The sequence below is a fragment of the Camelina sativa genome, chromosome 3, assembly GCF_030686135.1.
Source record: "Camelina sativa cultivar CO46 ecotype springtype chromosome 3, ASM3068613v1".
Lineage (NCBI taxonomy): Eukaryota > Viridiplantae > Streptophyta > Magnoliopsida > Brassicales > Brassicaceae > Camelina > Camelina sativa.
The window spans coordinates 7,746,420-7,763,196 of NC_141882.1; the positions used below are offsets into that span (position 1 = coordinate 7,746,420).

The 16,777-nt window shown below is 41.5% G+C and overlaps 2 protein-coding genes across 5 annotated transcripts; both read left to right on the forward strand.

The window, feature by feature from the left end:
* The first annotated feature begins 5,179 nt into the window (after positions 1-5,179).
* LOC104776023 (protein MICRORCHIDIA 6-like) lies at positions 5,180-11,892 on the forward strand. Of its 3 annotated transcripts, XM_087500816.1 has the most exons (21): positions 5,285-5,708; positions 5,938-6,254; positions 6,448-6,522; positions 6,615-6,649; positions 6,836-6,903; positions 6,994-7,072; positions 7,170-7,259; positions 7,396-7,471; positions 7,587-7,665; positions 7,743-7,871; positions 8,311-8,409; positions 8,507-8,593; positions 8,824-8,970; positions 9,066-9,158; positions 9,439-9,490; positions 9,603-9,714; positions 9,949-10,118; positions 10,564-10,673; positions 10,947-11,026; positions 11,114-11,156; positions 11,549-11,892. In XM_087500816.1, exons 7-21 carry the CDS (start codon positions 7,184-7,186, stop codon positions 11,663-11,665), a joined length of 1,470 nt encoding a protein of 489 aa, XP_087356942.1. In that variant the 5' UTR covers positions 5,285-5,708; positions 5,938-6,254; positions 6,448-6,522; positions 6,615-6,649; positions 6,836-6,903; positions 6,994-7,072; positions 7,170-7,183; the 3' UTR covers positions 11,666-11,892. The 3 variants fall into 3 exon arrangements, with proteins under 3 accessions (XP_010498319.2, XP_087356947.1, XP_087356942.1); XM_010500017.3 differs by lacking the exon at positions 6,836-6,903 and having other exon boundaries at positions 5,180-5,708; XM_087500821.1 differs by lacking the exon at positions 6,836-6,903 and having other exon boundaries at positions 5,269-5,708; positions 7,025-7,072.
* A 784-nt stretch (positions 11,893-12,676) lies between these two features.
* On the forward strand, positions 12,677-16,664 carry LOC104776024 (uncharacterized). 2 transcript variants are annotated; one of them, XM_010500018.3, is made up of 13 exons: positions 12,677-13,278; positions 13,490-13,642; positions 13,726-13,938; positions 14,043-14,132; positions 14,266-14,382; positions 14,467-14,736; positions 14,836-14,992; positions 15,074-15,151; positions 15,242-15,342; positions 15,463-15,633; positions 15,730-15,804; positions 15,884-15,991; positions 16,124-16,664. In XM_010500018.3, exons 1-13 carry the CDS (start codon positions 12,883-12,885, stop codon positions 16,457-16,459), a joined length of 2,265 nt encoding a protein of 754 aa, XP_010498320.1. In that variant the 5' UTR covers positions 12,677-12,882; the 3' UTR covers positions 16,460-16,664. The 2 variants fall into 2 exon arrangements, with proteins under 2 accessions (XP_010498320.1, XP_019099081.1); XM_019243536.2 differs by having other exon boundaries at positions 16,148-16,664.
* Positions 16,665-16,777: the final 113 nt, after the last annotated feature.

Consider the following 16,777-nt stretch of genomic DNA (forward strand, 5'->3'; position numbering starts at 1 on the left):
CCAGCAAACGATCCCATCTCCATTTCGGAACGAAGAACCCCTCTTCGATCATAGTTTCGAGATACGCAACAGTCCCATCCACACGATCAAACTGGAAGCATAGCTCGAACTTACGGCGCAAAGCCAGAGTGTAGGCTCTCAACCTCTGGATCCAAGCACGATAAAACTCGAGCTCGGAACGAATTACATCATCCGATCTCGCAGCAAGCCGCTCTCGCGCTCTCCTTAGCCAGGCCGCTCTCGTGGTTACAGGCATAATGCCAACCTCAAACCGCTCAAAAATGAAAGAGTGATTTTCTTTTTCTTCTAAAAAAAAAAAAAAAAAAAGAGAGAAATGGTTGGAAAAGCGGAATGGCAAGAAACGAGCATTTGAGGAGCAATTTATAGAACAAAAGATACAATTTTCAAGGTGAAGTGGCCAATACAGTGACCCTCGAAGACCACATCCATCAAACGATCAACGCATGTCAAAAAACGAGAGGATAAAACATAGCAAAGTTCCAAAAAGGAAAAGTACAACGCCTAAACGGCTCAATATCCGGTCAATCCAACGATAATGCAAGGTCCCAAAAAGAAAATACATCGCCTAAACGGCCCAACATCCGCTACAAAACGGGAATAGGTTCTAATAAAACAAGACAAAAGCAAGTCACTGCTCGGCAGCAACCTGAGCGCCCGAGCCCGCAGGTGCCCCTGCCATGACGACCTCCTCTCCTACAACCACGGGAACCTCCACCGCCTGAAGGTTCGTAGGAACGATCGCGGTCTCTGGAAGAGCCTCGAGGTCGCTGTCCAAAACATCGGCAATATCGAAACCAAGAACCTTGTTCTCCCACATCTTCACGTCAGCCTCCAAGCCGAGCAAAGTCTTCGACGGAATGACCGTACCACTCTTCACCAGCTCCTGAAGACAATCATAGGTGCCGCTCACCTGGCTCAAAGTCAGAAGAGACTCCTGCACCGCTCTGTTGTCAATAATATGCCTCCTCATCCTCTCAATACGAGACTTGTAGTCGGCAACCTCGACATCGATGCCATGCCGCTCTGCTTGCAGCAGCTGCAACTGCTCAAGACGAGAGTGGGAAGCGTTAAGAGAAGCCTTGAGATCGGCCACTTGCTTCCTGAAACCGGCAGTTTGCTTCGTAAGAACAGCAGAAACCCCTCGCTCTTTATCGAGATCCTGACGAAGCTCCTCAGCCGATCTCCTCGATGGTTCAGAGGTACGAGAATCAGCAAGTTGCTTCTCCAGCTCGGCAATGCGACGCTCGTACGAGACGACCATACGATTCACGCCACCACCATCCTGAAACACAAGAAATAAAGAATCAAGATAATAATTGGGAAAAGCCAATCAAGAACATAAAGAGAAATACCAACCTGGAAGTGTTTCCGAGCCCACGACCGATACAGCTCGGGATCATAGAGAGAACCCACAGAGGGAAGCGGGTCGAAGGAGCCGCGAACCTTGCTAGCAAGCTCACCACAAGCAGTAGCGTTGTCGATAAACAACTCATCCTTTGTCTTGTAAGAAAAGGAGAACGAATCATCAATCTCAGTGGTGTCGCGCGGTATGCCATCCCTCCTAGATCTCTTGGACGATTCGGGATCGGGAGCAACCACCATGAGAAGCTCTCTTCCTCGATGGAGTAGGACGTCCAGAATCAGCGGCGACGATCGCTAGGGCATCAGAAGCCTCGCCACGCGACTTCTGCGCACGCGGAACGACAGCAGGAACCTTGGCAGCCCTTTTGTCGGCGCAGGTAGCGGCTACCTCCGCCGATCTCAAATCTCCTGCAACTCGCAGATTGACATCTCCGTCGGCTGACGGGTCAACGACTTCAGTGTCGGCAGCGCGCGAAGAAGACCCAGCATCAACGGCCTTCTTGAACTGATCGGCGTATCGAGGAAGTCGAGTGTTAACTTTTCCCATCCCTAAGCGTGGTAGACGTAAAAAGGAAAACAAAAGTGTGACGACCCAATAACCACCGAGGAGAGCAACAATCGATACAACAGAATAAGCAGGAAACTCACGAGATCTCTGAGTAATCGAAAGCCAATCAATCGCCCCTCTCGCTCTGATCTTCCTGAGATTGTCGAAAAAACTTGGAGGATGAGCACGCGAGCGAACGACAGGCTCTGCAAGCAACAACAAAAACAAGATAAGTGTTAGAAGCCAATCAAAGAAAATCAACAAGTAAGGATAAGAAACAGCAAAGCTACCGGGAACCATATTCCACTCAGTAGCGTAAAACATATCGAGGTTGTCAACCGAAGTCTCATCTAGCTTGACAAAGAAAAAATAACGCTGCCAATGACGAATCTTCTTCTCAGCTCCAGTGACGATCTGATAACCCGATTTAGCACTAGTATAAAAGTACCCCGGACTACCTCTAACTTTCGTAAACCTGGTAGCCTCCTCAAGGAAATGTACATCAACCTCTACGCCACAATCGGTACCCAGTATCGCCAAACCAGCTGCGTTGCGGATACCTCCCATAGAAAGCTGAGAGATAGCTATCTTACGCCTCGCGCAGTAACGCGTCAAAAACTCCGGCAGAGGAAACCAAAGACCGCAATCAGTAAAATAATGCTCATAGAGGGCGATAAAACCTGCTGGAGGCGTCCAAGGACGCTCGTGGGTTTTAGGAGATCGGAAAACCAAACCCTCGGGCATCTTACACCACCGCATCATCTCGGCAATAGTATCCGATGTGCACAACGAAGGATCGAGATCGGCCGGACCGGCTGAAAGACTGGCACCAATCGATGCCGCACTAAGACCCAAAACAGCTGAACGAGGACCAGTATCCTCGGCCGGGACAACGTCCATAGGACTCCCACCAGAACCACTGTCGCTATCCTCGCTGAATTCGAGAATATCAGCAAAATCGTAGTCGTTGGCCAAACTGTCGAAATCTCCACACTCTGCTCCAATGTCAACACCAACGTCATCGAAAGCATTCTTATAGCCAGTACCAGATTCCCTCGTGAAAGCGCGTCGGATCCCCGTAAGACTCTTACCACGCGCACGTGCGGGAACACGAGAACTCGTAGAAGGTCGGCCAACCTTCCTGCAAAGCGAGCCGACCTCGCGACCCCCCATCATAAGATCGAGATCGCCATCGTCGGAGTAAGCGTCAGAATCAACGCGATTAGAATTATCAATGTGACCTCCGAAATCCTCCATGCCGACCCCAGTTCCGCATGAACGAGACCCATCTAGCCGCTTACTTAGCTCGGCACCAACCACGGTCTCATGAACCTGTGAGCTTCGAATTCTCAGCCGAACATGCCCCATGCCGAGCTCACTACCACCTGACGAATCCGCGTTTATGCCAAGCAGCGATTTGCCACCAAACTCTTCAATGCCGAGCTCACAAGTTCGCCGAGCTCCATCGAACTCATCACAGCTGAGTTCACCATCGATCCCATGACCGCCGAGCTCTGGGCCACTGAATCCGCCTGTCCCGGAACCACCGACCTCGTTCATGCCTCCTCACCGATCTCCCATCTCAACTGTTCCGCCCTCGAAATCGATCTTATCCTCATGATTCCTCGCGGTTGTAGTATCAAACCCACCGATAGGTCTGCCGACCTCGGGTACGCCGACCTCGGGTACGCCGACCTCGGGTACGCCGACCTCGGGCCCGCCGACCATATCGATCCCAAAAGAAGTGCCGAACGCGTTCGAATTACTCCGTAGATCTTCATTTTCGATCTCATCTCGCCGGTCCCTCCCAACCACGCGAGAACTACCTAACACCGGATCCCGGATTCCATCGTCGCCGACCTCGGCCCGCCAGCTCTCCATGTCGAGATCGATATCCCTATGCCAATCTCCAATCCTCGAGCCGACCTCACCAACGACTCGACCGCCGACCTCGGCGTCAATCTCCGAGGGACTACCTAATGCCTCACTCATAGGAAACCTCGCAATCCGCCGAACCCTGAACTCGCCGAGCTCAGATCCACCGAGCTCAGATCCGCCGACCTCGGATCTCTCCACTCGAATCTCCTCGCTGAGCTGGGTCTCACTCCGGCCGACCCCGAAATCTCTAAGGTCGTTAGGCGCTGATAGCTCAACTCGACGGACGACCAACGGCGGATCCGGCTGATCAACCATTGGCGACCTCGCAAGCAGGAATAATCGACGGGCGGCGGCTAGGGTTTTGGGTATGCAATTTACCAAAGAAAGAAGTAGAGAAAGAAAGAAGTAAAAGCATGAAAGTAATAAATGAGAGAGAGAAGAAATTACCTTTATGAAGAGGAAGGAGCAAGTGAAGAAAATGGAAAGGAAGAAGGTGCATAAATAAGTAAATAAAATGGAAAAATTACTGTCAAATCCATCATCTCAATCCGCGACTCTCTTCTCTTTTTCGGGGATATCATTGAAAACCGCATTCAGAATAAAGACCAAAGGATTTTTCCCAGTGTCTCTCGAAAAATGAATCTGGAAATTACAGAAGAAATTTCAGAAGAAGTTACAAAAGAGATTGTAGAAGAATTAATGTAGCAATTTCATTTCCCAGAAGCAATCCGAGACGATCTGCGCCGAGCAGGCATATTACAAATAAATCAAGCATGCCCGCCGATCGCAGAAAACTGATGCTCTCCGGACTAAGGGGGGGACTATTGTTGGACATGGGCTGCGCCCCAATATGCCACTCGGCCCAACAAGACGAATTCCGTGATTCCGGCCCGACCAAAACGGATGCAAGTCATTAATAATCCGTAAAGGGCAATCTCGGGAATTCACGATGGGAACCCTAGAAAACCCTCGGTCTACAGTCCACTATATAAAGAAACAGTACTCACTGGAGAAAGAGGGAGGACTCGCATACAATACCCCGAGAGCAATACTTTGCGTCTAAAGACTCTTGTTATTCTCTGTATAATTTTCTGTTAGCTTCCGAGCTCGTCGTGACTCACTCGTTAGTTCTCCTGTGAACTGACGAGCACGATCTTGACTCGTTTTAGTGACGACCTCGCATTCCTATCGTTAATAAAGAACAAACTTCACTCTTTCCTTCTAAAATCGATATTTACTTAGTGTTGTGCAATCCCCAGTACAAACAAATACTAGTATTCACTAAATTATACTGACTGTTACAATATTATTACTAATCAAAATTTATGTTAATATTGTACAAATATGGAAGTTAATAAGTTTATAATATTTATTGGGGTCAAAAATAAAATAAGCATTAGCTGGGACCCAGATGTTTCTTCCCCAACCTCCTTCCACGAGAAGCTACTATAACCCTTTCCTTCCCCAATTTTTCCCACTCTCCTCCTCTATTCTCTCAACCTCTCCTCCTCAGATTCCGTTCTATCTCCCTCCACCGCCTCAGATTCGACTCTCTCTTTCTCTGTCTTTTCTTTTTTCGATTAATTTTATTTATTACTTTCTCTCTCTTCTCGAGGAGTCTTTGATTTGACCGGAACATTGTTCCGGAACCTTACCCAAGACCTCACTCCTTAATTCTCCGGTTTTCATCTCCGTCGTTATCTCAACGCCGGCATTAAAAAATTATATTCAACAGTAGAGTGCTAGTTCGAAGTGACACCGGAATTATAATCGGTGTACCGAGAGAAGCCCTAAAAGTACCGTCCGTCGATCTCTCTGCTCTATCTTCGTCTTCTCTATTTATATCGCGCGCATTGTACAGTAGGAAGTAATTGTCGTTCTGCATGAGCCTAATTTTCAGGTATACTTCAATTCCTTCGTAGCGGAGGAGATCTTCTCTGATTTGTTATTCCCCTAATTTTTACTTTCTAGGTCGTTTTAGCTGAGTTTCCTTACTGGGATTGTTACATATTGAGAGGTTTTGGAAAATTTTCTTAGGGCACATACACACAAGAACAACGGATTCTGTAAATTATGATCTGTGTTTGTCATTATCTCTGATAATTCGTTTGTTATTTGCTTCCTTCTAGATAATCAAAGATGAGCTACAATAGAAGTATCAGCGTTTCTCATGATGATGTGGTTGTTAAACCCGAGCGCGGTAATATGCTTCAGAGCATATCACCTAGAAGCCATGGTTCCAAAGGACATCATCTACCTCAAGATTCTGAAGAAAATAGAGGATCGATCGGTCAGAGTAGCACTAGTGTGGTTGATCAGGTCCGGTCGCCAGCTGATGATGCTGGTGTCACTTCTTCATCCACCATATGTCCAGCTCCTGTTTGTAGGCAATTCTGGAAAGCTGGAAGCTATAATGATGAATTGAGTTCTAAGTCACAGCAGCCAAGTATATATTTCTAATCATCAGCTATTTATTACTCTTTTGCTTGGATGAGTTGGTCTTTGTCTCTGGAGGTTATAATGTTTTGACGTTTGAGTGATACACGCCAGAGTACATTGTTTCCTTTGACTTGGTTCCAGGGTTTTTCTCTTTACATGTGGACGCTTTCTGCTTATAGTTCTTGACATATATTTTGCAGATGGAAAAAATTATCTTCATGTGCACCCTATGTTTCTTCACTCCAATGCTACCTCACATAAATGGGCTTTTGGTGGTATGCTTATATAATCATCATTTTCCCGTTTTTATATGTGGCTAAGTAAACCTTATTCAAGCGTTTTAACAAGACTTCTTTGGTTCTTGCAGCTGTTGCAGAACTGCTTGACAATGCTGTTGATGAGGTGCGTCCTTTCTCTTTAATCTTACTACCTGCTTCTTCTTTCCTGCAAATAATTTTCAATTATACTCTTCGCTCTTTGAACCTTGTTTCTACTTTCTACATATCTTAATGTCTCTTCTTAACCGAAAATGTTTTGAATTTTGAATCTTTAAATTCTTGAATACTTGTATAATTATATTCTTGATAGAGAACCTCTCCCTTCTGGGACCCGAGCGCTTCGCTTTCTGACACCAGTCTGTCATTTTTAAAATTAAGGTGGAAGTATGCCCTAAATAAATGTAGATAATCTCAATAGTTCTGGATGATAATTTATTAATATTGCTCTGTATCTTCATCACCCTATAGATCCAAAATGGGGCCACTTTTGTCATTGTAGATAAAACCACAAATCCAAGGGATGCTACAACAGCATTGCTAATTCAAGGTATTTGCATTGAATTTTTTGGATTAAGTTTCGTGCCAATTACTAGAGGGAATATGCAAAAGAAAGACTTTCTAATCTTCTCTCATAAAAATTTTAGATGATGGTGGTGGGATGGATCCTCAGGCAATGCGGAATTGCATGGGTTTTGGCTTCTCAGATAAAAAATCAGATTCAGCCATTGGAAGATGTATGAATCTTTCTCTTTATGCTCTTAGCAATTATATCTCTAATTGTAATTCTGCATCCCATATCTATAGTTATGATGTTGAAGCTCAGATCGTTAATGATGATTCTACATCTTTCACTTCGTTATAATTCTTTAGATGGAAATGGTTTCAAGACTAGCACAATGAGACTTGGGGCAGATGTCATTGTTTTCAGCCGCCATTCAAAGAACCAGTGAGTGGTCATTGTTGGTTATCCTATGCGCCAATGTTCTAACAGTTTTCCATCCAAACATTTGCTTTCTGAACAAGAGAATATTGGCTAATTGTTTTCTTTTCCATCTGACTAGAACATTGACACAAAGTATCGGGCTCCTTTCTTATACTTACCTGACACGTACTGGCAATGATAGAATAGTTGTTCCCATTGTGAGTCTCCCTCTTTCACACATATAAATGCACCTTGTTTTTCTATAATTTAACCGTGTTGCCTTGTTAATATTCAGTTGGATTACGAGTTTAATGCATCAGCTGGCGAGTTCAAGCCGTTGCAAGACCGAGAACATTTTATATCCAGCCTCTCCATTCTACTAGAATGGTCTCCATTTTCAACAGAGGCAGAACTTTTGCAGCAGGTAAGGCCAACTTTTTTATTTTATTTTTCTTTTTATTTTATCCATGCAACCCATGTTGTCTACAGTCTGTATATTTACTGGTTACTTGGTTTAAAGATTTTGGGGTCTTTCAATATTCCCTGTCATGGCGCACAATTGATAAAAGCTTTTGATGAGCTTTAAGTTCTGTATATAATAATTTGATCATAACCGTGAAGCCATGCACGACTGTTCTCCATTTCCATAATTCCGTATTTCTTGGATAGATATGGATGAATGAATGCTTAGATAAGACTAGAGCAGTTCAATGGAGACTTTAGTGTGCGCTTAAATTAGGCTCCTTCATGTTGGTCTATTCTCCACTTGTGTTTGCCCCATTTAATAAAGTTTTTCCTTTTATCTAATATGTTACCAAGTTCCTCTCTTCAGTGACATTTTATTTTCTTTTTTTTTGTATCAGTTTGACGACGTTGGACCACATGGGACAAAGGTTATTATCTATAACATGTGGCTTAACAGTGATGCTAAATTGGAACTAGACTTTGATTCGGTTGCAGAGGTGAATTCTTGATCTTTCCTATATCTGATCTTTTTTCGATCCCATGTATTATCATTTGATTGAGATCTTGTTTTGTTCCGTATTTTTTCTTTTGTAGGATATTTTCATTGAAGGCAGCATAAAAAAAACTGGATCTAAGATTGTGAATGATCATATTGCTAGCCGGTTTTCGTACTCTCTTCGTGTGAGCTTCTATTTCTTTTGGTCAATAATGTGTAGGGAACATTGAATCATAAATGTATGTGTGAATGTACTCATGAATAATCTTGGACAATGCATAATACACATAGACACAGATTATAAAATGCTGCAGACAACTGTATATAAAAAATACATGTGTAAACTGTGTGTATACTAAGACTAGATAGCTGGCATGCAACTGAAATTCTTCCCCCTGCTGATACCTTTGTGCAGGTTTACCTATCCATATTATACTTGCGGATTCCTGAGACGTTCAAGATCATTTTGCGTGGTAAGGTTGTCGAACATCATAATGTTGCTGACGATCTCATGCATCCGCAGTACATCTTGTATAAGCCTCAAGCTGCTGGATCTGGAGAGGTGCGTAAAATATCTGAAGGCTTTTGTTTTTCTTCTTTTAAAAACTTCTTACTCTTTTTTCATTATTATGATTTGAATCGGCGTTCAATGATCAGGCTGTAGTTGTAACGACGATTGGATTTCTGAAAGAAGCTCCCAAAGTAAATCTTCATGGGTTCTGCGTTTATCACAAAAACCGCCTTATTATGGTGAGTTTTGAAATGTTAAATATGTTAGTTCACATTCAGTAGAAAAGGATTATCATAGAGTGGGGTATAGACTGGGATTTGAATTAAATTTTTGTTGTTAGACCTCTCTACACTGATGGTGGCATGCAGATTTAAAGGTGTTTTTTTAAAAATCTTCTGAACATAGTTAAAGTTTTCTTGCACCAGTTAAAAACTCAGTATCCGTCAAGTTTCTATCACAAATTCTACACATACTCTTATGTGACACTGTGACCTTGTCTGATTGTTTTGCTATTTTCAGCCATTTTGGCAGGTCATAAATTATTCAAGCAGTCGAGGAAGAGGGGTTGTTGGTAAAAAACTGCGAAATGGATAAATCAATTAAACATTAGATTTACACTGATTGTTGTTTTTAGAACAGTTCTTTGAGGGGTGAATTTATGTTAAGTTGTATGCTGTTTGCAGGTGTTCTAGAAGCTAATTTTGTTGAGCCAACCCATAACAAGCAGGATTTCGAGAAAACTGTTCTTCTTCAGAAGCTTGAAAACCGTTTGAAGGAAATGACAGTGGAGTATTGGTAATTTCCTTAGCCTTGTCTTTTTGGTTGCTGTTGTGTTGCTACATTTATATATTCCCTCGCCAAAGTAGATAATACAGAGTTTTCCTAGTGTATGGTAGAAGACCACATAAGATATATTGGGGATTTCAGTCCTCTGATTTGTCTTTAAACGTTCCCCTATTACCTCTGGACTGGCCTTGTATCAGTTTCCAGCGTTTCTTACTATTTCAAGTGATTGAAAATCTTTAACAGGAGCTGCCATTGTGTGTTGATTGGGTATCAAGTAAATAAGAAGCCTCGTCTTCAGATACCTCAAAATGTTCAATCTGCCGGTAGACAAGCAATAAGTCCTCCCCCAGGCTTCAAAGCAGTTTTTCCTCAAGGAAATTTGGCATCACTGCCTAGAGTTTCAGCTGAGCCAGGTAAATGTTACTAAAACTTGAACCATGATGTAAGTGGGATCGTAGTTGGTCTTTGACTAGAACAAAACTTGAGTTACAATATTAGGCTACCCGGTCTGACCTGGATTGGTCAAGGATTATGCTCATTTTAAGAATCATTAATATGATAGTGCTGCGAATTCTCTATAGAGTGACTGCAACTTGCAGCTAGTTAATCTCCTTACTTAAGAATGAGAACAAAATAATCAATATCTTACTAAATAAAATAATCAAATATCTTACTGAAAAACTGACACACTTTGTCCAAACTGATTACGAGTGCGTCTGTCTATTATTGTGATGATGTGGAAGGAAGAGTTAGTTTCATACAATCATTTTGTTGGGCGTCGTTTTGTACTGTATATTCCCCTTTCCAGCATTCCCAAAGTCTCTCTGATGCTGACTTATGGTTTTATTATTATCGCAGTGCTATTGGAGAAGAGGAAAGAACATCCTAATTCTGTTGCAAGCGCAGCGTCAAAAAGAAAGGTTGGGAATGATGGCTTTACTGTCCCGGGGCAGGATCGGGTTGAACAGGTACCTCAAGTTATGTTTCTTTTCTTTCATTTCCTGCTGAACATGTTTAACCCCATGACTGTTCCCAATACCTACATGTTATATAACTATGATCTGTGAAATTGCGGACTAGATTTTCATGTGAGCACTGTTTGACATATATATGACATTTCCCTTATGTGATATCTCACGCACATGTGTCCACGTAGAAAGCATGATAGTAACTTTAGGTTGTAACTGCATCTCTACCCATTCCGTTTCTCTAACTTCATTGGCTTTTCACATGCTGTGAAGTGTATTCGTGGATCTGCAAGTCAGTCACAAGATAGTGAAACTGTCAAGTTGATGGAAAAAAACAAGAAGCTCCGAGCAAAGTAAGATAAATTATGTAATTTATATTGCCAATTTCCGCATTTGTTTGTGATTTCTGCCAGAAAATTTATTATAATTCTTATACTCAGATGTTTGGACCACAAGGTGCGAAGTCAGAACCTTGAAATCAAGGTACGTCCGTACGACATTAACAACCCTATTGGAGTACTTGTTTCTTTCATTTGCTTTGGTGGTTTTGACTCACCGTTGTTCCTGCCTAATCCCAACCTCCTCTAAAGACATAAGATATATGGAAGCTAGTTTAGTATCTCTCATGAGTCTTGTCTCCTGTGTCTTTTTAGTAAACTATCTATTTTAATTGGTTTTTAAGTTGCTTATTGCGATTGGTAATTTCCATCGATCACATCATTTGATTAGAAATACTAGATTGGCCTATGTCGTCATAAGTTCCTCCATAGACTGGTTGAATAAGATTCGACAGTGATTTTGAGTCAAATGATTGCACAAAACGACCTTCATTTTGTGGTGATACAATTGGGGTTTTTTTTTATTTGTCTGCGCAGGCCATGAATATAAGGAGTGAGATCGAGAACGCTAAAAGTGAATATGAAAGGTTAATGGGAGAGCTACAAGCTTTGGGTATGGTGAAAGGGGAGCACATAAGAAATGTAAATGCCTAGAAATATTCTCTGCACTTAACAACACTCTTTTTGCCTTTGTCATATCCATCTTCTAGGTTTGAAAAATAGGGATCCTTATTGGTTTATCTGTCTAGTCTCTACTAATGAGTTGCCCTAGGGTAAGGCAACAAAATGTGAAGTAACAGGGTCCATGTTTATGAAATCAAAGATCCTTTTTGTCCATGAAATTCACCAAAAGTCAATGGGAAAATATTTAAATTTCTACATATTTTAGGTTGTACTTTGCGAAGGAGCCTCTTTAAACGAATGACCATGACTTGTCGTTGTGTGTCTGTGTCACCCCATCCGAGAATAATAAAAAGAGATATTTGGTATTTAATTTCCAAACGGTTACAATATGGTGACAATCATCACTGATTATTAATAATTTACTTAATTAGATTGCAAATTTGTAATCCAACCAATTGATTATTAAAAACTCCACGTTAACTATTTCTACAATTGTATAACAATCCCAGCATTTATTTAATTTATCATATACCTCCACAGACATATAATCAGATTATAAAGTCTTTGATTTGTTTTAGAACATACAACCAGAATACTAAATCAGGAAATAATACAGCCAATTAAAAAAATCAAACGAAGAGTAATCCAGCCAAAAAGCAAGTGTAAGTGATACGTCCACCGCTGATGCCAACAACCACAATACACATGAGTCATAAGTGCATGAAAAGGCCATGAGCCAACGGCTAAGTCGCGTGAGAGCGCACAAACATCCATGAGAGATTTTACCGTTGAAGGCTAGGTACGAATCAGATGCTTCAACCCACAATTCCGCGGGTCCAACACGTTCTCTTCTACCACGTGGAGAGAACTGATTCGTTCACACGGATCTCAGCAACAAAATGAGAAATGTAGCTGATTCGCGCCACTTTGTCGGTATGCTTAAGTGACTCTCAACCGTTGGATCTCGATCGCGCCAGAAAAGGAAAAAGGTCACTTTGGTCATTAACTTGAATGGATTATATAAATATAAAGTTTTTATTTAGTGACAAGAAAATAAATGCGCTGGAAAATAGTCAAAAAAGACTCTCTCTGATTTGTCTGAAGAACTAAGAAACCGAATCGCTTCATTTTGTTTTCCCGAAAAATTTTAGGAAAGAGAAGAGAATAGAGAAGGCAGAGAGAGAGAGAGAGAGAGAGACCGAGCAAAAATAAAATAAAAGAGTTTCTTCGCCGTCTGAGTGGGAAAGATGGCGGAGGATTTCGCTAGAGCGGTGGACGATGGGCTTAAACTCGCGAAACGGATTTATTTCGGGAAAGACAGGGCCGTCGCGGCTCCGAGACCACCTGCGCCGATGGAGAGATCGGCTACGACGCAGCCTTACCTTCCTACGGCTCCCATGGTTTACGCCGTTATACCCGACCCGGGAATTGTTGATAACCCGGATTTACCTAGCTATCAGCCTCACGTGCACGGCAGGTGCGACCCACCTGCTTTGATTCCTTTGCAGATGAATTCGATTGAGCTCGATGTTGATTGTTACCTCGATACCGCTATCGTCACCGTCACCGGATCGTGGCGGGTTCACTGCGTTATGGGAAGCAAGAGATGTGATTGCCGAATCGCGATTCCCATGGGGGAACAGGTCTGTGTCTTTTTTTTGTTTTTTTGCGGGAAAATTTGAGATTGTTCTTTTGTAATTTATTAGATTAGTGTCACTATTAGCCCTATTAGGGTTACGTCTCTCAATTTGATGAAGGGGTTTGGTGATATCTCTTTCTTCAATGTTGATTGATGCCCTTTTGTTTTCACTTTAAAGTTTTGGTTCTCTTACTAATAGAGTGTATGGCTAACAGGGTTCAATTCTAGGTGTTGAGGTTGAGATTCCTAGAAAATCTTACACAACTCAGTTGATAACAGCCGACGATGAAAATGAATTTGAGAAAACGGCACATCCTGAAACTGGAGGCTTCTTGAAACCAAACATATTCACTCTTACAATACCACAGGTGATGTGCAATTTTCTTATGGTGTTTGTGTGTGTGTATTTTTGGCCTCTTTTCTGATTATTATATCTGCCATCTATTTTCAGGTTGATGGAGGTACCAACCTCTCTATCAAGATGTCTTGGTCTCAGAAGTTGACGTATAATGAAGGGCAGTTTTTTCTTGATATTCCTTTCAGCTTTCCTGAGTATGTGACTCCTGCGGTTAAGAAAATCTCCAAGAGGGAAAAGATTTATTTGAGTGTTAATGCTGGTACTGGAACTGAAGTTCTCTGCAAAGGATGCAGTCATCAACTTAAGGTCTGCTTTTATATACTTTTTCTGAACACGCCCCATCATCTTTCAGGTTTTTTTTTTTCTTTTGGTTTCTATTCTGTAGCTCTTATTCCTTTCATCTATTACAGGAAAAATTGCGGAGTGCAGGGAAGTTGAGGTTTGCATATGAAGCTGATGTTTTAAAGTGGTCCAACACAGACTTTAGCTTTTCTTATACGGTATGAGTTCTCTCACTAGTGCTTTTAAATCTCTGTTGCTGCTTCGACGTCTCGTAGGCCCTAGACAACTGGGCTTGCATTGAATGTTGTGAAGAGTGCTTATGCTTCTTTTTTTTCTTTTGACCAATCGTAGGCCTCTTCAAGTAGTATAGTTGGTGGACTATTCCTTCAATCTGCTCCTGCTCACGATGTTGATCAGAGAGACATATGTTCTTTCTATCTTTTTCCAGGAAAGCAACAAAAAACAAAGGTTTGATTTTGAACTCTTTTTTTATTTTCTGTGCAGTAAATGCCAACTGCATTATAATCGTAAGTTTCTTTCTGTCAACTTCAGGCATTCAAGCGGGAGGTAGTATTTGTTGTTGACATAAGTAAAAGCATGACTGGAAAACCTCTCGAGGATGTAAACAATGCGATATCCACAGCTCTATCAAAGCTTAATCCTGAAGATTCCTTCAATATTATCACTTTCAGCGATGATACTTCTCTGTTTTCGACTTCGATGGAGTTGGTCACTCCTGATGCTGTTGAAAGAGGCATTGAGTGGATTAACAAGAACTTTGTCATCGCAGATGGTACAAACATGCTCCCTCCCCTAGAGAAGGTATTTCCACAACTCCCTTGTACCTTAACACTTTGGTGATTATACCCCTTCAAATTGAGTCCTGACATTAATTTGGCCAACTTCGTTCAATACTTCCAGGCTGTTGAAATGCTTTCGAATACTCGTGGCTCTATTCCTATGATCGTTTTCGTAACAGATGGGTCTGTTGAAGATGAGAGACACATTTGTGATGTAATGAAGAAACATCTTGCTAGTGCTGGATCAGTGTGTCCACGAATACACACTTTTGGATTAGGTAAACTTGTCTACATGTAAAATAACCGGGATTATCTTTTGATTTACCTTTTCATATGTGGATTCTTTGAATTATTTTCAGGTGTGTTCTGTAACCACTACTTCCTGCAAATGCTTGCAAATCTATCCAGGGGCCAGCACGAATCAGTTTATAATACAGGTGAAACTTTGACTGCGTTTGGTGAATTTAAGGATAAAAGTTGTTATAATCTGTACTATAGTTTTCTAAACAATATTTTCCTTTGTACAGATCACATTGAGGAACGACTGGACAAACTGTTTACAAAGGCTTTATCCACAGCTCTTGTTAATATAACAATTGAGCCTCTGCAGAGTCTAGATGAAGTTGAGGTGTGCCTCTGTGCTAAGATTGCTTGCTTGACTTTGTTGGAATTTTTGTTTTGTTTCCTCGGATTCTATGAAGTTGATATCTGTAATACTGAAATTGTTTACTTGTGGCTACAATAATAGGTATACCCCTCAAATATTCCGGATCTGACGTCTGCAAATCCATTGATGATATATGGAAGATACCGAGGAAAGTTCCCTGAGAATGTGATAGCAAAAGGTCTGCTAGGAGATTTGAGCAGCTTTTCTGTAAACTTGACTGTACAAAGTGCAAAAGACATGCCTCTTGATAAAGTAAGATCACCTTCCTTTCATAATCATTCCCAAAGGGGTTTTCTTTGAGAAAGATATCCAGGTTTACATTAAGTGTCAATCCCTAAATATTTTCAGGTATTTGCAAAGAATGTGATCGACTTGCTTACTGCTGAGGCATGGTTCTCTGAAGACAAACAGCTAAAAGAGAAGGTTTGTCTACATTTCACACATATTCAATTGTCCTTTTCAGGATTTGCTTCTTCAATTTGCTTTATCTTTTTCTTCTCAGATTGCTAAACTAAGCATCCAAACCAGCGTACCATCCGAGTATACTATAATGATCCAATTAGAGCACACAGAAGAATTGAAACCCAGCGACACTGCCGGAAAGAAAAAGGTATTGTATTGATGCATATCTAGAGGTTATGAACTAAAACTGCCACATTGAACGTAATACTGTTCTGAGGACCAGATAAGATTCATATTGACTCATATATATATATATATATATATATATATATATTAACAGACATCAAACAATGGCGAGAAACAGAAGATGATATCAAGAACGATCCCGCTACAAAGCCTTGGGATAGGATTTGGTGATAAAACAGCCACCAGAGAGAATGTTCCACCAGGATTTGGTGAACAGAAAGCACCTGATGCTGCTGAGAAGTTTGTCAAGGCTGCTTCGAGCTGTTGTGTGTCATTGTGCAACAAATGTTGCTGCATGTGTTGTGTCCAATGCTGCACTAAGCTCAATGATCAATGTGTCATTGTCTTTACGCAGCTCTTCACTGCGATTGCTTGCCTTGCCTGCTTTGAATGTTGCTCAGCTATTTGCTGCTCTGGAGACGACGGGTAGTTATAATGTTAAAAAAGAAAACCGGTTTTGAATTCAAGTGTAAAGCTTTTTAAGTTTCAAAGTAAGTTTGTACATTTACATACACATTGCATGTACGGCCTCATCAAATATAAAAGCTGTGTTTTTTTTTCTTTTTTTTTGTAAAGTTGCTTCAGGGGAGTAAAGTGTAAAAAGAATGAGACAAATCCACGTGTTTCTTTCACAATTTACTCGAGTTCGTTCTCTTAAACCGATCCATATATTGTAATATTCAACAAAGTCCACAAAGATGGGATCAAGTGGTAGAAAAATGGTGACTTGAAGTCATAAGAAACTGAT